This window comes from Anarrhichthys ocellatus, unplaced genomic scaffold, assembly GCF_004355925.1.
Source record: "Anarrhichthys ocellatus isolate YVR2014 unplaced genomic scaffold, GSC_Weel_1.0 scaffold44, whole genome shotgun sequence".
NCBI lineage: Eukaryota > Metazoa > Chordata > Actinopteri > Perciformes > Anarhichadidae > Anarrhichthys > Anarrhichthys ocellatus.
Window position 1 is genome coordinate 2,742,066 of NW_022280074.1, and position 22,374 is coordinate 2,764,439.

At 42.2% G+C, this 22,374-nt stretch overlaps 1 protein-coding gene across 1 annotated transcript in view; it reads right to left on the minus strand.

Moving 5' to 3' along the window:
* Nucleotides 1–14,536: 14,536 nt before the first annotated feature.
* The window catches only part of LOC116395226 (MICOS complex subunit mic25a-like), an 86,901-nt gene continuing 79,063 nt past the window's right edge, over nucleotides 14,537–22,374 (minus strand). Inside the window, exon 9 of the mRNA XM_031868935.1 lies at nucleotides 14,537–15,001. Within this exon, the coding sequence (XP_031724795.1) occupies nucleotides 14,978–15,001 (24 nt within the window). The 3' untranslated portion in view covers nucleotides 14,537–14,977. The remainder of the gene's footprint in view (nucleotides 15,002–22,374) is intronic.

Genomic DNA, 22,374 nt, shown 5'->3' on the forward strand with positions numbered 1-22,374 from the left:
TTCTATTCACACCTCCATTTTCTTCCCTGCCAGTGAGAATGAAATAGATGTTTCGCCAAGGACATCTATGTTACTACAGCGACGACGAAGCACTGAAGATCACTTGCAAGTAGAGAAATCATCATTTACTTGGAAATGAAATACATTTTAAAATAATAATAATTTCTTCACATTATATGTTAATTTATATTAAAGTGCATTCAACTATATTCGTTCCTCCAGTGACGCATCTCATCTTTTCTTCTTCTCTACCTGCTACCACTGCCTCTCTTAGACAAAGGGTCGTGCACACACACACACACACACACACCGACACAGCTTTGGAGGAGTGAGTCACAGGGATAGTCCGCGTGTCTCTACCTGTCAGTCAAGCGTCCATTAGTGGCTACTTGGCTGGGTGGCTCGGGGTCCAATGCTGTGGACGTAGATGTGAGATGACAGCACTGTGTTTCCTCCCCAATATACACACGCATTCTACATCCGTGTGTATCGTTGTTCGCTTTAATAAACCACAGACACAAAGCAACACGGACGCACACACCTGTGGATGAGTGGCCATGTTGGATTCACACGAGGGGGAGATGTCTTTCTCCTTTTTTGTGTGTGTGTCTGTGTGTGTGTGTGTGTGTGTGTGTGTGTGTGTGTGTGTGTGTGTGTACAGTCACGGACCCCAAGCCACATTGTATTCCTGCAAGATTTAAATTTTATGTCAAATTCTAATCTCGTTTTGTGCACTCTCAAGCATTTAAAGTGTTTGTGAATATGTATGTGTGTGTGTGTGTGTGTGTGTGTGTGTGTGTCAGTGTGTGTGTGTGTCCCTTGTGCCCCCCCTGGAGGCAGGTCGTCATGAATCATGTCAAAGCGAATCTGCGATTAAAAGGAGCCCTCCGCACTGAATGGAAAGTCACACACAAACACACACACACACACGCGTGTGTGCGCGTGCGGTGGCCAGTGGCTGGTTTGTAGCCAGCAGTAGTGAATCACAGCGGTCATCACTTGGTGTTTCATATGCGGAGCATGACAGACACAGATTAGTGGAGCACTGCTGTATAACTGGCATCTGGTCTGCTCGCCTCTGCACCTCCACCTCCTTTCCTTAGTTCCTAATTGTTTTCCTCTCCCCCTCTCTCTCCCATTTTTCCATTTTACTTTCTTCTATTGTGCACCTTCTTTCTATTGTTCTCTTGCACCTCCTTCCTTCTGCAACACTTCCTTTTTCATCTGCATCTGCTTCTCCTTCTACTGCACCTGCTTCTGTCTTTTCAGAACCTCTTGTTGCTCTGCTCCTCCTCCTCCTCATCAACACCTTCATTCCTTTCTTACCAACTTTCCTCTCCTTCTTCTCTGTTTTTGCACCTCCTTTCCTATGTTTACTCATCTGGACACGTCCTTCCTTCTCCTCTGCATTTCTCCTTTTCTTCTATCCATGCTTACTTTACATTTCCCCTACCTTCCTCTCCTCTATTTCCCTCCAGCTTTCTCTTCTCCTATCTCCTTGTCACCTCCACATCCTCCTCCTGCCCCCATTCCACCCTTTACCTCTCTTTCCTCCTTTCTCCATCTCCTCAAACACTACCCTCCTCCACGCATCCTCCCCTCCTTTGGCAGCCCGGTGCACCATTTCAGCGCCTCTGAAGTCAAAATGAATAATGTGTGGTTTGTAACAAAGGGATGTGATCAGATCCAGATGTGAAGAAAAAAACACAACAAAACTATCGCATGCTTGAGAGAAATACAATTAAAAATAGATCAATTCACAGTTACAAGTCAAGGTTTCATTCTCAGTCACGTCCTTGTGGAATTTAACCTTGTCGGATTAATCACCTACCTGTTGCATCCAGGTTGCCTCTTAGACACGTAGTGTGCATGTCTCGGTAGTTTGGGATGGATAATAATCAGCTTTGGATGAATCCTCATTTCTTTCTTGAGATTAATCTATTTTAATTCCTTTTCAAACATTCTCTTATCCCTCTTTGTCCAGGTTTCAACTGTTTATTTGGACATTTTAAGCCTGACTGTTTTGGGTAAAAAAAAATGAAATTATAGCTCTATGAAAGAAACATATATCTCAGTGAGCACTGTGCTGTAAGACGGCATGATGTTTGTGTGTGTGCGTGCGTGCGTGCGTAAACTGAAGGCAAGGCTGCCATCTATCGTTCTCACACGATCTAACCGCGTGTGCATGCATCCACTGTGGAGCCCCACTGAGTGCTCAGTTCTCCATTTAAACATCCATCATCAGATCCTCGGGACTAATGCAGTGCATACTCAGTGCAGTTAGTTCAATCACAAATGGCTTGACTGCATGTCACATGTGGTCACTCAGGTTTGAAACACAGCATAGGCGACACGCAAGTGACGCCAGCGATGCCTCAAGTACTACACAGACAGAATAGTCGTGCCACTTCCTCGAACAAAATCTCCTGCAGCCCTGTTGCATTCTGGTCTATTGCAGCTGTTACTCACACTCCCTTCAGGACTGCTGAATGAGAAATACAAATGTGCTGTTCCAACAGCGCCTTTACTCTTTGATTCTGAGAGATTGACAATAAAAGTTGACATTTGCTGCTGTTTTAATATTCTTCAAACATTTTCTACTGCTGGAAGGAAGTAGCCTATTCTAGCTGAAAGGCAAACCCATGTTTGTGATTTTTTTCTTTTAATTTTTGTGCACTTTTTAATGATTTTTGGTTGAGAGAGTATAAATCACAGCTCATACTTTAATATTGATCTACACCATTTTCCAGAATGTACTAATCCCTCTCTAAACTGCCTTCTTACCTCCATGACAGCAGTGGACCTGATGGGCGAAAGCAGTAATGATCAGATATTTCCTTGTAATCTGATTATGTTGCATACCTGATGACATATTCAATAATTGGCCAGTGGACGGGACAAAGGACTCTCAACAATGAAAGTTACATCTTGGCTGTGGGCCGATCCACTGTGCACGAACACACGGAGCAAATCGTTCTACTGTTACTGCTCGGATTTCTTTAAAGCTCTGCGGTGGTTGTTGCTGTTTGCCTAAAGATCCGATATGTGCGGCGAGATCTAACCACAAAGTGCAATATGATGTTTGACAAGTCTGAGCCCCTGAGTCAAAATCCAATACTTCTGACTCAATAAAGTCCTCCAAGAGAAAATTGCATTGGCCAACATGTGTTGAAGCGAAAGAAATATCTGGAAAGTTTTGTCGGATTATGCGACGGGCTTCGTTGTGGGAAGTTGTACAGGCAATTATTATGTTGCGAACACTGTTTTTTTTTAATGTTGAAACAGGATGTCCACGTGCTATTTCACAATAAAGGTACATTTATACGTGGTGCATCTTGAGGGAAAGGTGTGGCTTTTGTTTTACTTTTGGTCACTTGAAACATTCCCTGTTACTAGGGATGAGACTAACAGATAAATACAAATATCTTTGAAAGCATTGACATTTACCACACAGACCTCATGCTGTGTGGATTTACATAATGTGTTTTCCCCATGTTGACGAAACGGACCCGGATGCTCATTAGCCGCTCTTGGAAGTTGCTCCTGCGTCTCCAGCTCGTCAGATATTTTTTTCTATTTCTCCAATTGTGTTGAAGACCTCTGTTACCTACTGGCACGTTGCCATGGCAACCCCTAGTTAGGCTGGAAAAATACTACAAGGTTTTGATAAGACTTAGCCCCAATTAAGCCAGCCCACACAGATTTAGAAGGCCAGAGTGGAAATCGCAGAGCCATTCCTCCCAGAGGGCTTTTCATTCCAGAAATATCATTTTGCATATTCGCCTGAAATGGCACTTTAACAAAGTAAAGCCTTACATGATTAGCTGTTTGACTAGATCAAGGCAAAATCTGAAACGCTCATCAATGCCCAGAGCATTGTGTGTGTGTGTGTGTGTTATCTAAGCCATTCCTCAGTGCGACCACCTACAATGAGAGAGAACGCATAAACCTTAAACACACACTCACGCTCTGCCATCCACTTACGTGTGATCACAAGTAAACCTTCCTCTCAATCACACTTGTTGTATCGCACCCACGAAGAAACATGTAGAGAATGTTTTTAGGTGTTTTTTTTGCGATGGGGAGAAAAAAACCCCCAACAACTGTGAATTGACTGAAAAAGATGTGCAGGAGTGTTTGTCCTCTTGGTGTTGTGTCAAGTGCCTGTCTGCCAATCAGGGGACCATAGGGGGGGGGGGAGGCACACCAGACACACTGTCACACATCATTAAACAGGGCTTGGTTTCGTAAGCTGTGGATATAGCATTGTAAAAAAAAATGCAGTCTCGATATAATTGGGTAAATAATGACATGTCCAGGGGGCAGTTTGAGGGAGCATGAGGCTGGCTGCTACCAAATAAGTAGATGTTTTGGCTCCTGGTTCCTTGTTAATAATGGATTTTAGAGGGTGCAGGTAAGCAGAGACTATTCTCCACTATCCTCTCGTTAAATTTGACCCAGCTGCTCGATTTCATCATATAGAAAAATAAGTGGGGGTCGTCCTGACAATACAAATAATACATACAGGATTTCCAAGTTGGTGAGACAGCACTTTAATAAAAAAGATTGCAACATTGGCCCCATGCAGGAAGCGATATATATATATCGAACATACTTCCTCTGAATTATCGAGGATTCTCCAATTCCTTCCTTATTTTGGAACTTCTTTGAGGTAAAGAGTGTTTGAGAGCACTCTTACCAAGATAGGAGAGAAACATCGTGTTGTCACAGTCCACAAATTGTTTGTCCGACTCAGGGTTTTTACATTTTTTTATCTGAGCAACATAAACAAAATTGGGGGGCACACGCCTCTCATTTATGATCAAGTGGGATTCATCATTCTGCACATCTGCAAGAGCACATTTGGATGGTTAACAACATTTGGTGCATCTGGAGCGGGCTTGTTTTCTCTAAAATATTAACACAAATTTCGGGGAATGTTGCCGCCAATTGTGTGTTACTTGTTGCACATGGGACGAATTGACTGGATCCATACACTTATAAGCAACACTAATCGATCATTTTGAAAAGCTAATTCATATTAATAGGTGAAATCAGCGTGTGTAATGGGAAAGGGAGAATTCGCACCTGACTGCAAAATTCCCCTCAGCTCAATGGAACGTTTCAGCGTTTTGTATCTAATTGCTTTGGTTTTACAGCCCGCAACTTAATTGTTTTGGCTCACTCTCATCCCTCTCATCATCCAAGCTGTTTTTCAGCAAGACAGCTCTGACAGACTCACCGTGCGCTACCTGTCCAGCCGAACAGACAGAGTCAACAACTAGCCTTTAGACAGCGAAAGGCACAACTATCTTCCCCTCGGGAGGTCATGGAGACAAAGCCAGAGCTGAAAGGAGACTGAGTATTGGACCATACACATTAAAGCTTTCTCTTCTTAATGACAAAGACAGTGTTGATGGGAAATGCAGTTTCAAATTGTGAGAAAGAAGTTTTTGGGCTCAAATTGTAAATAGGAAGTGAAATTATTATTTTTAATTTTTATTTTGTAGTGATGAGGTCATTTGGGTTTAAAGGTATTCACTATTTCCAATGAAGCATGTTGGGCATATAAAAGAACCTCTGCTAATCGCTTCAATGTGGAGATGTTAGCAGCTGCTGGTCACACAGACATAGATACACTTCTTGAGTAATACATTGAGCCTCTTTGTCCTCTCAATATGTAATGTCCTTAAAATGCATTTATTTGTCCCAGAATGATCATGTAAGTAACAACATATCACACCAAAGACACACATAGTCTAATGCAGCAGTTATTGGAGCACCACTGAATAAGAACGAATAGATTCAATGACATTCAAACGCATTCAAAGAATCGAATGATATGAAAATAAAAATGTAATATAGTGCGTCACTGAAATACTGCATGTCCGTTCCAGCTATCAAAACCTGTTCATCTCCTCCCGCCTGCAGCGCTCGGCATCACTATTGCAAAATAACTCATGACTGGAGATGTCGAGGCTTCCGCTCGACAATTAATCTAATACATTTGTATGGTTGCTGTTAGCAACAGGTATGACATCAGACCACCTTGGCACCTTCTGCTGGATGAGAAACATCCGGAAATGTGTTAAACTCGTCCCTAATGGCTCCACACGTGGAACAAGCAACGTGCTGCATTGACTTATTTCCGGGCGACATTTTAGGGTCAAAGGTAACATCATTAAAACTGTGGCCATCAAACCTGAGATCTCGTGTGCATAATGAGAGATGCAGCTGTTGTTATCTTCTCTCTTGGATGTTTCTGCAGCTCTAACGTAGTTTGTCAATCCAGAGTCTTCGCTATTAAACCCATATTCATTATCTGGCTTTTTTGATGTTGCTCTTCACTTCTTCATTTTTTTTTCTCTCTCGTGACGATATTTAGTGACCACCGTACGGAAAGTCTTTCGCAGTGTTTTTAGGTATAGATGCATCGGTAAAAAGTGGCACCCAAGAGCTGACAACGACATCTCTGAAGTCATCAATATCTCTGCAAGTTTTCTTTTCTTTCAAAAAGTCTTTCAGTTGGGACAGTCCAAACAGCCCCGCAGAATCATCAGACCATGTCAGAACATCTTTAGGAGAGTGCTACTCACAGGGATAAAGTGCACACAGTGGTGATCAGCTGTCCCCGGTGGACTCGGGGTCACAGATTCGCAGCATGAGCCTCTCCGACAGAAACATTGCACAAGTCAAGGACTTGGCTGTGCCTAGTGGGGCGAGACGAACAATGATGACAATTCCAAAGAGTTTTTGACATTGAGCATTTGTTAGTCTCCATAATGGGGATCGGACGTATGGATTGTGTTGTCCGCGTTGCCTTGAAGAATCGGGTATCCGCGGCAAGCATCATAAAGCATCAAAACAAATAACAGGAACTCCTGAGGCATATCTGGAGGGCAGAAAGACTGCAGCGCTACGTCTTTAGTGCGATCTGATAAAGCCTCTATCAAGAGAGAACAAGCGTTTTTATACCTTCATTTATGTGGAGACGAGACTCGTCTTCTATTGATCTGCCAGCAGTCCGAGTGTCACGGTGCATGAGTGAAGGTGTGTTGAACCTTTCACATGTTACATCCGAGTCCACGTCCCTGTTAGCCAAACATGCAGCATCTCCACGGGTGCTCAGATGCAGGCATTTGTAATTAAAAGGGTTTTAATAATTACAATATTTACATTATTAAACCAATAAAGGGGGTTTTATTCTAAATCAACACAGTCATGAAATGCAATCTATTGGTTTTGTGTACAGAGACACGAACTGTCCGTATTTTTCGTGTTGCTCAGAACGACTTTCTTTTCGTGGACGACATTACGTTAGGTTTAGGCAACAAACCACTTAGTGAGTTTTTGGAAAAACGTCGTGGTTGGGCTTAAAATAACTATGAACAGTTAGGTTTAGCCAACAAAACAAACCTTATGTTTAGACAACAATATCACGTAATTAGGTTTAGGAAAACTGTCTGGAACATTAAGTTAAGGCAACAATACCACAAGGCGATGTCGAACACTGGTCTCGTGGTGGAATGTCCATTCACCTCCCAACACCCACCATAAGCGGTCTTTTTGGATACTAAATACTACGTCACTTGCTCCGACCATTATTTAGTCTCATGGATGCATTCAAACCGTGTGTCCACCATGAAAAAGGATCCTAATTCCATTGGCATTATTTCTGTCCTGAGCGACATGAAAAAAGAAAACAGTCCGTGACTCCAATAGATTGCATTTGTTGACTATGTCACGACCTGCCATGATACCGGGCTGTGTGATTAAAACCTCTGGTCGGACTGAGGCTGACTGGAGCCATGCTGAGAATTATGTGAGGTCACCAACATTCAACGTACCAGTAAAGGCGCAGGGATAAGTTGTCCCGCCTTAACAACAGAAAAGTTGATGTCAGTTAAGCTCAGTCTGAACACATCCACACAGTCCAAAGTTTCAAACTGCATCTTTGGGAGTTTGAACTTACCAAGGTCAACTCATCAGTCAAAACTTCGGAGAATGGGAGGACGCATGATGCTCAATTTGCAATTGGGACAACACCTTCTTTTCATGTCAACTTCCATATTAAGTCAGCGTCAGATATATGAAGGTTTTCAGAAGAGCTTTGCTGTGGTATCAGTGTCTGCCCCTGTGGTTTCTCTAGTGTTCATGCTTACAATCATATCATATTCCTGAGTGTTGAAGATAATGGATAAAGACTGTAAAAAGTTAATTTAGTCTTTAATAATAATAATTGTAGTTACTCTAAATCACCTGTTTCAGTCTTCAATTTACAAATGGACCTACACTGATAATCACCACGTAGAACAGGCTTTATTTAAGAAAAAAACGACGTATTCTTCTCTCTTTTCTTCAGCAACGAGGTGTTGAATCTCTCTTTCACACAGATCGACCTGCACACCCACATGCACGCATGTATAATGGCATGATGCAACTGAAAGTAAGAGGTTGCTCTATAATGAGGGGTGTAGGGGTCATCATGGCAGACATGAACCCTGTTTGTTTCCCACAGTCATTATCACCTTTCCTCTCTGCTCTTTTAAGATGATCCATAAGTTATCTCATCGCACCAGTAGCTGTAAAGATACAGGCATGAACGCGTTTACACTCCTACGCACCCTCGCACATCAAAGGACATAGTTTCAGAAAGTCTTTTATAAAAATCACACACACACACACGCAAAAACACACAACTTATATGTATTTCTATTTCAAAGTTGAAGTAATCATAACGATTAAACGTTGGATTCCTATTGGAGGTTACAAGTATGCCACGACTCTGACTGAGGAACAATTGATGATAGAGCATAAATAAAAAGTAATGATGCCGTTGGAAGCCACTGCAGGGACCGATAGGATGTCTCCTTTTTCTTCTCTCTGGCACAATGTTTTAAATCTAATCTAAAACCAGACGCGCAGCGCAGTGCAGATGTCATTGCTATATGTTCAGACGCTGCTGTCATTTGCACGTCATTGATTTCTTGAGGCACCAGAAAGCGATCGGCCATTGACCAATAAAAAAGACTGGTCTTGAGTCAAATGGCGAAGTATTTTCCTGCCATTTAAAGTTGTGCATTATTCACATTGTAAGATTCGCCTTGGCAGGTCCGTAAAGGGACATATTGTGTGTCAAACACATCATTTCCTACATTCTATTTCGGGTGGGCGCCCCTGGCTTTTAAAGGGAATGGGAGACTCTGGTTAGTTTAATACATGTTACACCCAAAAAACACCTATGATTATTTTAGAGGCTAAATACAACCCGTTTGCCCCTATGCACTCAGATTATGACTAACAAGAAAAAGTTGCCCCAAAATGTTCTTGCGCCATGCAGATCCTGTAAACATGGCTCACTAAATGCCGATCTGTCTGGTAGATGTTCTTCTGGATAAGATGAAACTTTTGATCTGCTGAAGGAAAAGTCATCAAAGTCTTTAGGATTCATCCTCTGGGGACCCTGAATGTCTGAATCAAATGTTATGGCAATCCATCTAATAGTTTTCTAATATTTGAGATATTTCAGTCTGGACCAAAATGGTTGACCGAACAAACGACATTGCCATAGAGCAATGTGGTCAAAGGGTTCATCATTTTAAACTCTTTGTTTGTGTCCAATACAATGATATATGCAGCAAGACAATATACCAGAAAGGTGGGGTTGCAGTTGATAAAACCCCTTGGATGTATAAATAAGGCACCTGTTAAACCACATTAGATCAAGGAGTAGCCAACCGTTCCAAATTCCACCTGACACACGTACCTCAGGTGCATGAAATAAGACAGAGGTGCTGACAAGATGTATCTTTTTATGAGACGTAGATAAATATATAGAGATAGCAGTTTAGAAAGAGGTGAAAAGCACCTCTCAAACCCATAATCGTAATGCAAACATGCAATCTACAATAATGTTTTTTTGTCAGCGGTTTATTATACTACTTCGCTACAGGGTCACAGCACAACATACATTTTCTATTCATATATTTATCATTTTAATATGATAGTTGAAGCTTATTACAGAAGTAAAATCAGGATTCAGCCCGAAGCTGAGGACGCTAGAGAGCTCGGTCTATTGTCTCCTTATAGTTCTCACACTGCAACACTTTTCAATAAATGAATAGAATCCAAAATCTGAAACTGTAGTTCAATATCTTACACTAAAAAATATAAGAATTCCCTAAACAATTATAAAAAACACCTCCACTTAAAACTAAAGTATTGCCTGAAATGCATACGCTGTTGAAAATAAAGAAAAGCTCTGTTGTGCTACATGTGGCCCCAGTGGGAATCGTCCCATAACCCAGAAATCCTCAGCAGAGACAGATTGTCCATTTATAACAAGGCTGGTGGACGGTACATATTTCAAATCCCCCTTTTGCTTTTCCAAACCACATTTAAGAAGGAGGCAACAAAACAAGAACTTTTGGGCCTAACAAGGTGGATGCCATTTAATGTGAGCCACCTGACAGTGGCTGTGCGAGCAAAACATTTTGACAGCAGGTGAATGGGAGTCAGTTTGTTAAAATTTAACAAGGACGGTGGACTGAGGATTGGTCTCCATTCATTCGTCTGTCTGCCACACACGTCATCTCAGATGCAGCAGATCAAATTCTGACAGCCTTGAGGGGATGATGCATGTCACTGGTATCCTGTATTTTCAAAAGTTGCACTGCCCAGGAAGTGGGCTCCAATGACATTTGTCCCTCATAGTCCACTCGGTCCAGAGGACGTGATCGGCTAACAACAGCCCAGTGAAGTGATAGGTTTGGTTCCATCATAGCTGCACACAGACCAACACCAAAACCTGTGCTTGCTGCACAAAATCAGTTAAGGACAGGGTTAGGTTAGCTCATCAAAAAGACTGGAAACAGGGAAATAGACATACGTACATTGTGTCAAATAGCCAGTTTTAGAGTTGTTGGTCGGGGTTATTTTCAAACTTTGGACAGACCAGGCCAGCTATGGTTTCCAGTCTTTCAGCTAAGCTAGACTAAACATATCCTGACCCCCGCTCTGTGCTTGAGATTGATGTGCATCTTCTCATCTCGCTCTTGGAAAGAACACTAATAAGCATATTTCTTAAAATGACCAATGAAGTGGCAATCCTGGGACTTCCATGTGTTTTTTAATATGGGTATTTCAACATCATTTTGGCACAAGCGCTTACTGCTCATTGACATGTATTTATTTAGACAGTCCCATTTTAGCTCAACGGAAGCTTTGCTACAGCAGCGCCTTTGTCCCTAAGAGAGAGTAATGACAATAGGCAGATAAAGGGAAGTCACCACATTAAACAGCATTAAGCCACTCAGTACCAGACGCATTACCGAGAGAGAAAAGGGGGAATGAAGAAAGGGATGAGAGTGGAGAGAAAACGACAGCGAGGCCCAGAGAAAAGAGCGAGGCAGTGACAAATCGCAGGACTAATCCGGGCTACTATAGAGGGATTAAAATCGTTCTCTCGCCGCACGTTCGCCTGCTCCGTCAGACGGCAGAGGTTAAGCAGACCGCTCTCTCCCTGTCCCGTTTTTCTTCTTTTCGCTCATCCCCTCAACCACCTTCTCTGCTTTTTCTCATCCATCTAATGGCATTAGAGAAGTGGAAGTCTTCAATCGGAAGAGCAATGTAGTGAGGGGAGGCCTCTGCAGAGTGCCACACACAAACACACAAACACACACACACACACTAAGTGTTAGGCGGATGGAGTGTGGGGCTAATAGATGTCAGTGTTTCTGATAATCTGATGGAGGGAAGAGATAACAGAAAGAGTCATTGATTTCCCTTGTGGCAGGTGTGTGTGTGTGTGTACGTGTTGTGTACTTGTGTGTCTCATTTCGAGGTGAGACAAATTGCCTTGGGAAAAAATAAGCAATTATTACAGAGTATCAAATTTAAAAAAAAACCAAATTCTTATGTTTTTCCAAATTCTTAAATTATTCTCTTATGCCATTTCATATTACAGCGCTTCTATTTTAGGTTTAAATATTTCATACATTATAATTGGGACGACTGTATGTGTGTGATGGAGGAGTACCAGCCCCTTCTCATTCCCAGGTTATCAAATACCGACGCTTCGTCACGCCCCTCTGCGGCTGATAACGACGCACAATTTTAGCGTCTGTATAAGACGCACGGGGCTTTCAAGTCACTATACAATGTAAACCCTTTAACATCATGTGATGATGTTAAATCATGAATAATGATTCCTATTCATGATATTGTTATTATTGCGCAACTATCACAATTTACAGCGCAACCTCCTGGATTAGCTTTGACCCGATGCACTTGGTTTGTTTTTGTTTCCTTTGCAATGAGGGATTATTACCAACATTTTAAGTGCACTCACCTTCGGTCCCCCCCCCCAATTTAAAGCAGATGTTGGCTTGTTTTCAACATGTGAGCCGTTTCTTTCGTCTGACTTTGTTGCAATGGCGTCTCTTTGTTCCCCTCTGATGTGGAATTACTTTAGCTGAGTACAGTGACAACTTAACTGAGGGGAATAAAGGCCAAAACGATGTGGTATGGACTATAAAACACCGATATATCCATTTCTGGGTGGAATTTCATGAGCAGAAAGATATGTGACCGAAAAAGGAAAATAAAAAACACCCCTTTTTTACTGCATGCATATATACTGTACAACGCGCACACAAAAGAAACGTGCCGCAGCATTACATAGCGCAGGATGGCACTGTGCGCGCTGAGCTGAAGCTCTAGTCCACACTTTTACATTTTCACAGAGAAGTTGTCACGCACTGAAATCTTCACCTGCGCGCTCTCTTGAAGCTACAGATGAGAGAGATTTGTGTTTGTTTGCAATCTTCCTCCTTGCATTGAACAAGTAATGACAGGCGTGGGTGTTTACCTCGGCACAGGAAAGGTTCAAGCAGACACCGGAACGCTCCTCTTTCTCTCTCTCTCTGTATTCTCGGTCCTAGCCCCCCCCTGCTCCTTTCCTCGCGCCGCGGTGGTAATTGGGTATGACACGGGATCAACAGAGAGAGGGAGGGGGAGAGAGAGAGAGAGGGAGAGAGAGAGGACGCATTCAAATGCGCTGAACGTATTCCTTTTCTTCTCTAACCTGCTGCCTCGAAGCTCCCCGGCCCGCGCTCACCGCTGTTACCGTAGCAACATCTGCGCGACCGCATCATTTCTTTTTTATTAAGAATGGCCGCTAGTGCCCTAACGTGTGTGCGTGTGTGTGCGTGCGCAACAGCTCGACGGCAGCGGAGCGTGACCAGCCTAACACCGCGCTCCGAGCCAATTACACCACAGCCTCGCCGACAGAACTAACAAGCTACAACTCAGGGAAGAATTAGCCCGAGCAGAGAGAAGTGCAGCCACTTGAGTCACACTTGTTACATTAAGTCAATCAAGCACACTATTGCACACCTGCGTACACGTCAGTGTTGCTCAAAAAAGGATGGGGACATGACTGCTGTAGGAGTCAAACAACCGCCATGAAGAAGTCCATATAGCTTTTCTCCTGTGAAAATAACAACAAAAAAAGGTGAATTTGAATATGTTTTAAAGAATAGTTTTATGTTTTCAATCTAACATCTTTGTTTCTCATGTAGTTCCAGGCCTGAGGACAGCAGTCTTCTTCTCTTTCCTCCTAACTATCGCCATTAGCTCCCTCAGGCTACAGCAGAGGACTCACAGCCGTTTCTAAGAATCTTTCATTTAAATGTAAATTTAATCACAAATTCACTACTTTTACAAGGGCTCTGGTTTAAAATGCACCGTCAAGCCATCTGTTGCATGGCTATGTGCTGCCCTATACCAAACCTCACGGTCTCTTCCCGTTATTAAATCCTCTGATTTGATCTCCTCTTTGGCTAGGGACAAACGACACCAGTAGAATATAATGTACTGTACATTTGTTTTAAATATTCATATGAATGATTCCTCCAACATGGCCTGCTTAGCGATGATGGGAATATCCTCTCAACACCACAGTACGTGCATCCTGTGTTGTACTGCTGCTGACACAGAGCAGCATCTGTTCACTGTTGTCCCTCACGGACGAGCTGTAAAACATGTTCACACACATTCCAACATTTCTTTTTGTACAATCACAATTTAAACTTGTGACACTTAAGTCTTCAGTGCTGCTTGGTGTGGCGGTAACAGCAAAGTGCGGCTGAATACGATACATGGAGGCAGCACTTCTACAGTGCAGCCAAACAAACAGCTGGTTACCCTGCTCTGTTTGTAGACCAGCTTCTCCAGTGTCATCGTTGCTTTAGTGTTTCTCCCCCTCACTTCTTCATATCAACTCACTGTTGTGTGTCGCACGGGGGAGTCGTCCGCATTACGAAGAAGAAGCCAGAGTGAACTCTCGTCTGCAATTTGTCAGTGCGGCCTCCATCACCGAGAAGAAATAACGCATTTCTCTTCACAATTCATCACTTTTAAAATGGAATGTTCTTAGCTTTAAAATTAAAGAAAGACATAATTAAGCACACATAGAAGCTGGTTGAGTAGTTCAGAAGGGGGGGGGGGGAAAGCGAAGACACAAACAAGATTGACACAGGATATGAATGGTTTAATAAAATCATACATTACAGGTCTGATGGATTTAAGCCATGGCCAGGATTACCTGAGCTTTTACTCCTGTGTTGTTGAAAAACAACAACCATGAAGCTCAAAAACAATAAAACTCAATCACTTCCCAGTCAGAGACCAAAACCAGGACGGTCCCTATGCACTCGATTCATCTCACACCTGAAATGATTTCCTCGTTTTTCATCCCAACAAAAGGAAGCAAAGGAATATGAATATGGAGGACTGACGCCGAGTGGATCTTTACAGCCCACATCTTAGAAATACTTTCTCCCGAATGACTGAATTGAAAGCGCACCAGGAATCTAATAAGCATACTCATTTCTCTTTCAAAAGCGACGAGTGCCGCTCTTAGTGCCAAAGTAAAAGCCGACGTCAGATAACTGTTCTGCCCTTTTCCTCCATCTCTTCATCCGTGGTTGACCAACAGGTTCTAAGAAAGGAGAAAAATAAAAGAGGAAAGAAAGAATAGAGAGTTAGTCCATCTGCACTCTTGCCACCCCCCTCCGACTTTTGAGATGCTCTTAGGAGCAAGGACAGGCATGTTTTGAGGATACTTTCCCAGCTTTAGCCGAACACAACTGAAAGGTCAGCGCTGCTAATAGTAGAGATTATCTCAGTGATGGAGAGGAGTGAACCTGTTGACTGACCGGCTCTACGTTGCTCCTTCAGAGGCCTTTTTCATGCTGCAGCAAATTGCAATTACAGGAGGTGGACAGGATGAGAAGTTTCCCTCTTGGTTACCCTCAACTTGTAACCGTCTTTGTTGGTGCAGTCTGGGTTTGTTTTTACAGTTTCATAAGACTGTTCCCCTTGACGTATTAAATCATTTGAAGTTTTTTGACCAACGCACTAGAAGTTTGGGCAAGGACATTCAAATGACTATTATTAATAACGTACAGAAATATGTTGTGTTAAGTCCACCTTCTTCTACTTCCCTCTGTCTGTCACGCTCTCTACACACATAGCGAGCAGCCCGCAGCTCGGTCCTCCTTTCTGTAATTGTCTCGGTTAAAAGTCAAAATGTAATGAAAAGAAGACGGATCTGTATTGGTTAGAGTTGGGGCTTTTCCGAAAAAAAACAAAACGGAATTGCTTTCTAAGAAAAATCTCTCTGAATGAAAATTGTAATTCAAAGTCCGTACGAGCGCTATTTAATGTTGTATGTCACAGTTGTTTAGACTGTTATCCCAAAGTAATCACACAGAAGCAAAAGTGTCCCTCAATGTGTGTTCGGAGCCTCGAAGTAAAACAGTGATGTGCGTCCCCGTGCGCAGCCATTGACTTTACATGACTACAATCTCATTGTGTCGTGGGCTGCACGGTGGTGTAGTGGCTAGCACTGTCACCTCACAGCAAGAGGGACCCGGGTTCAATCCCGGGTGGTCCTTCTGTGTGGAGTTTGCACGTTGCAGCGTGGGTTCTCCGGCTTCCTCCCACAGTCCAAAGACATGCAGCTTAGGTTATTTGGAGACTCGAAATTGCCCGTAGGTGTGAATGTGAGCGTGAATGTTTGTCTGTCTCTATATGTGCCCCGCGATAAACTGGCGACCTGTCCAGGGTATACTGTGCCCTGCCTTCGCCCAATGTCAGCTGGGATCGGCTCCAGTGCCCCCCTGAACAGGATAAGCGGTTTGGATAATGAATGAATGAATCTCATTGTCTATATCTGTACAATTTGTTTTATTAAGCATGAAAAAAAAAAGAGTAACCAACATGTGGTGTTTCTGTTTCAAAATAAAAGCTCTCTAGTGTTTTTCTGTGGACCCTTCATTTGTTAACATTTATTCTGAAATATTTGCAGGACAGTGCAGGAAAATACTGTGACATATAATTAATACAGTTTAATCGTGGATCATTATGATTAACAAATGAGCACACACACTTCTCAACCTGTGTAAAATAAATATATATGCAATTCATAATGAAATGAATTGGCCATTATTAAAGGCAAACTCTCAGGAGGAAGAAAGGGCCGGCAGTAGGGAGCAGCAACACTGTGCGAAGATCAAACGCTATTGAGCAACCGTTCAGCGAGATGGCAGTGTGGCCCGGGCGTTATCATGCATGAGATCCACCCAAAACCCATTTCAAATAAATTCAGGCAAATACTTGTTGGTGCTCTCTGAACAGCCTCGCATTCAGTTCATGTACGGGGGATGTACAACGACCTCCAAGAGAGCTACAGCCTACTTACTCGAAAACAGCTCTGTGCAATTGATCCAAGCAGTGGAACCTCCCATCTTTCAACCGAAGATCGATGAGGTCCTTGAAACCCTAGCACTCCATCACCCTGAGAGAACACAACAGGTCCGACACCGTGATTCCAAGCTACAGTGTACGACCTCATCTTAAATACTGTGAGGGGGGCTTCACCCATGAAATGGCTGTGATCAATTAACACCTTGAAAATCTGGCAAGACGTTCCAGAGAGAGAGAGAGAGAGAGAGAGAGAGAGAGAGAGAGAGAGAGAGAGAGCATATCAAGACAAGGTGATTAGCAGCCAATATGGAGTAGAGCTTTGACACCATGCAGACCTATTCCGATAACCTTGGAGTTCAACCTATCAAAATGATCGATAAAAGCTGGGTGATATACCTCGTTAGTGTGATGGTCTCAACAGAACATATCGAGTTATAGATTAAGAAGTGGACGCTCATGGGTGTTTAAAAGTCAGTGTTTGGCCTTCAATGAGAAGGTCAATAAACTCTTTGAAGCCTTATTAGTTATTACTTATGTTTTCCAAGACAGCCAATATCTAAAATGATGGCTCCCAGCTGTGATTATATAAGCTTATTACCAAGGAAAGACTCATCCCCGACTACTTGGTCCGTTTTTTGGATGCAGATGTGATGCATTCAGCTCCAGACACAAATGCGCCGCCTCTCTCATTACTGCGTATTCCTTTAAGGAGAGATCATGCAAATAACCGCTGGAAACATGTCAACAGAGCGTGATTGTAATTCCACTGGATTTATTGAGGTCAAGCCATGTGTGACGATCAAGTTTGTGAAGAAAATTCTCCGTCGCTGAAAGGCAGGCTTAACAATAGCACAGACGGGTTTGTGCCAGAAAGGGATTAACCTTTCGTCTGCCAGAAACCAAAACAACATCAGTCATAGAGTGGGCACACCCCAAATCTATCTCGAGATATGTGTTGTTCAAGTTAGCAAGACTAAGAGTCTACAGCCATGTTAGCGACTACTGCTAATTAGCAGAAACAGCTGATGGGGATGTCACTGGTTTTGCAGCCATTTTCCTTGAACCACAAATGTCGCCCATGTGGTGTCGTTAGAGGAAACGTATGGGGATCACCTCAGGCATTAGGATACACTGTCTTATAGCCAGGACATTCTGTAGACAATGTAGTGCCAATCTAGTGGAAGATGATTGTGTAAACTTTGACTTGCTAGTGGCACTACATAAGAAGCCACCAGTAAAGTAATTAACATCCTCTGGGCATCACGGATCTCTGTACGGGAATTCCTGGCCATCCATCCAACAGACATTTCACCAAAAAGCAAATATTTATAACCTCACGTTGTCGGGGGATCACCAACAACTCATCCTTGTCGGTACAAATTTGTCATGGCAATCCATCCAATAGTTGTAGAGATGTTTCAGTTTCACCATTAAACCACTAGCATAGTTAAAGATACATGAAGAAGTAAACATATTAAAACAGAACAGACGGATTCTCAGAAAGAGGACCAATAATCATCATGACAATGTCGGCCGCAGTAGTGGACGGCCTGGAATATCTCTACAAATATTGGATGAATTGCCATGAAAGTTTGTGCAGACATTAATGGTCCCCGGATGACAAATTGTCACGACTTTGATGATCCCCTGACTTTTCCTCTAGCGCCATTATGAGCTTGACATTTTCCGTTTTGAATTAATTGTCTCAACAACTCTATTGTAAGGTTGGCCATGACATTTGGTGCAGATTCATGTCCCCCCCCAGAACAGAAAGTTGTAATAACTTTGGTGATTCTCTGACTTTTTATCTGGCACCATCATCATGTCACATGTTTTACATTGATCATTATTTAAAGTAATGATCAAACACCTGACAAACTACTGACCTTCCCATCAGCCTCAGTTGTACTTTTTGTTCGCTGATAATTTGCAAATGTTAGCGACAGACTGAACTCAGATGGTGAAGAGGGTACACATCAGCATGTCAGCATGTTGTGATTAAGAGCATGTTAGCATGCTGACATTAGAATGTAGTTCAAAGCACCACTGTGCCTCCGTACAGCCCCAAAGAGCCACGAGCATGGATGTAGACTGTTAGTGCTACATGTCCCGAAACCGTCTTCGGCCAAATGGAAACAACTCTCCTTGGTCCCCCAAAGTCGATTCCCTATTTTAGAAAAACCACTCGGCTCTGATGTCTACGAAGGTTAAACCTGCAGCCAGAAGCCTGGGTGTTATATTTGACAGTGACCTTTCATGTGAAAAGCAGGTTGCACGGATCGTTCAATCGTGTTTTTATCAGCTGAGAGCCATCTCAAAAATTAGGTCTCTTCTCAGTCAACCTGATCTCGAGAAGGTCATTCATGCTTGTATTTCATCTCTGTTCAATTATTGTAATTCTTCGTACGCAGGGTAAATAAAAAGAAACACGCCGTAAGCTGGTACAAAACCAAACAGCTGAGCTTTTAACAAATACCAGAAGATAAGATAATAGTCCTGTTGTAGCCTCCCATTTCCGGCCAAGTTTCTACTGATTACTTTTAAAGTACATAGTATGTTAGTATGTTTTCTTCTTTTAAAAGATGTGCGTGTAAGATCTGTCCAGAATTTTAGTTTAAAACATTCAAAAATGTAATTAACATTATCAACTAGGGGTGGGAACCACCAGAGGTCCCGCGATACGATATTATCACGATACTTAAGTCACGATACGATATTATCACGATACTCCGAGTATTGCGATTTATTACTTTTTTCAACTTCAAATTATGTCCCCAAAGGAAAACTGTGTCAACATGTTTTATCTAATAAGATAAAGTTTTCAGTCTGTTCATCTCACTTCAATCATTTTTATTGCAGCAAAATAGGATTGTCAAGCAGACAGACTGACCAACAATGTCATAAATGTTGCATGAACCTGACAAACTGAACTGTTTGTATTACTACATAGTCCAACCTAACTAAATGCAAACGTGTGGACTCAGTATATGAACTATAACTTATATAAGTAGGATATAAGAGTTATATAACTCAGTATAACTTGCGATGCGTGGACGCCGAGGACAGAGAGCCAGTTATGCGCTGCACTCTCTCCATGAGCCTGCCTACTGTTGGCAGATTTAACCCTGTTGTGAGGCCAGATGTCTATCTTTATTTTGACCAACTTCCTACCAATCACGCTGACCCGGGACCTTTGCTAACCTCACCAGAAAACAACTCGCCACCATCTAGTGGACTGAAAAAGCAATTGATTTCATTTTTCTAGTAAATCTTTTTTTTTCTTCTTTTAAAAAAAAATAGTTTATATAATAAAATATCGATACTTTGAGTCCGTGTATCGATACAATATCGCCACGCAAAATATCGCGATACTATGCTGTATCGATTTTTCCCCCCACCCCTATTATCAACAGAATGTCAAGATGTTAGAGTGTTAAATTGTGTCAATGACGTCAGTGTATTGTGTTGAGATATCTACTGAGATGTGCAGGCTAACCACATAGCCCCGGCCCGTCCTGTCTTGCAATGACCGCTTGTTCCTCGAGAGGGGATAGAGAGTCACTGTAGCGTTCAGTCTGTCCTCAGTCCATCATGAGAGGACGGAGAAGCAGAGCTGCCACGAGGGCTTGTCAATAGTACACCGATTGGTCCGTTTGCGTTTTGATTTTATTTGTTTATAGCATTACATTTTTTAAACTGATGACTGTACATTTAGATGGATGCTTCCTATTTCTTTGGAGCATGTGGTCTTACACATTAAACCTGTAATGCGAGCAGATCATTATATTTTCAACATGTCTTTGCTTTTTAATGTCATTGCCTTCTATGTTTTTTTTTTAAATGACTTGTGGGTATTTTCTCTCCATTTTAACATTCGTCTGATTTTTTTTAAACCATGTTAAAGCACTTGTAACTCTTGACATCCCACCATTTGATCTACTGCGTTTGGAAAACTGAAGGTGAATTAAGGCGCCTTTTTATTAAAAAAAAAAAAAATAAAAAAAAATGGATTTATAAAGTGAAAACCTTTAATGCATGCCTTTAACATTGGCAGATATTTCAATTTGTATGCTTTCTTCGATTAAGATTATTAATCCATGGTTTGTTACTATACGATAAAGCTAACACTAAAGTCTCTGCTCTGGTGTGCCAGTCACAAATCGATGAGGCTCAGCCCTGCTTGGCTTTAGAGGCTGGACAGCAGCAGGGAGGAGGGCTGTTTGAGAATTACAACTGGTCCCACTGAAGTCCTTTAGAGACCCATGTGGAACGATGCACTGAGCTAGAAGAGGTGCATTGACCGGTAGCCAGCCGGCAGAGGGGCAGACTGCACGTATGTGCATGTGTGTGTGTATAGAGAGGGCACAGTATCTGTTCTAAGCATGGCGGAGTTCCCTCCAGCTGTGAAATTCAAACCATTCAAAGCACAGAGAGACTCACAGAGCAGGGTGATCAATACGGCTCCCCTCCTCAGTCCTCTCATCTCATCCCTCTGATTTCCTCTTTACCTTCCCTTCTCTTCCCATTCTTCTGCCCCAACATATCATCCTTTCTCCTTTCATCCACTCCTTTATCCACCGCCTTTCTTTTCTGCTCTATTCCGCACTTCACTGGGTACAAGTAGTAGGTGTTTACCTATAGAACAATGACAAATGCAAACCTGAGAACATGCTTCTCTTCTTCCTTAAGAAAATAAATAATGAATCCCTGTTAAGATTTGATTTAATCAGCCTCACTGAACACTCTAGTACCGGAGGATTTGACACTTGAGAATCACAATTTGTGGGCCGCAATGTCTCAGGTTCGATTCCAGCATCGAGACCTTTGTTTCATATCAAACCCCCATCTCTACACTGACTTGAAATAACAAACAAACAAACAACAATATTGCTGATAAGTAGATGCGGACCTACATGTTTCATTGAGTCCCTTGCGTCTTACACTGTGCCTGTAACTTTCAAGATAAAAAGTATAGAAATATCTTTTTCAAAAATATGTAGATCTACAGTAAAAACTAAAACTAAAACCTCCGCTGCTTTACAGAATGAAGAAATGAGAGATGATTACTTTGAAGATTGTTCAAAGCTTGAACTGAGAAAGAGTATTTATGACGACACTACACATAGCCTGTAGTGTGGTTCCCTTCTCTAAAACACAGATCTATTCTACCTATCTGTTCTTACTTCTATGTGTATCACTGGCAGTCTTTAATTACCTACAATGTAAACCTTGTCAAAAGCATACCTGATATAAAAATGGTCTTTGCAGCAAATTCATATGCATCATATGCCATTTCCAGCGTTGAGAATGAACTATGAACCCCAGCATTTGAGCCAACATGGACAGGAAGTTGTGCTCGGGTAAATGGACATTTTCTACAATTCTCCATGACAACTGGGCGAACTTTACCTGCTTATGCAAATCTTAATATGGTTGAAAGGGGGTCTCATTTATAAAACGGCGCGTAGGATCCACACTAAATGTTTGAAAGGAGGAAATGCAAAAAAATTCAGATTCATAAAACCTAGCATATGCCTGCCAGCGCGATTAATGGGTTTGTTTCTCATATATACACATATATACATATACACATATATATATATA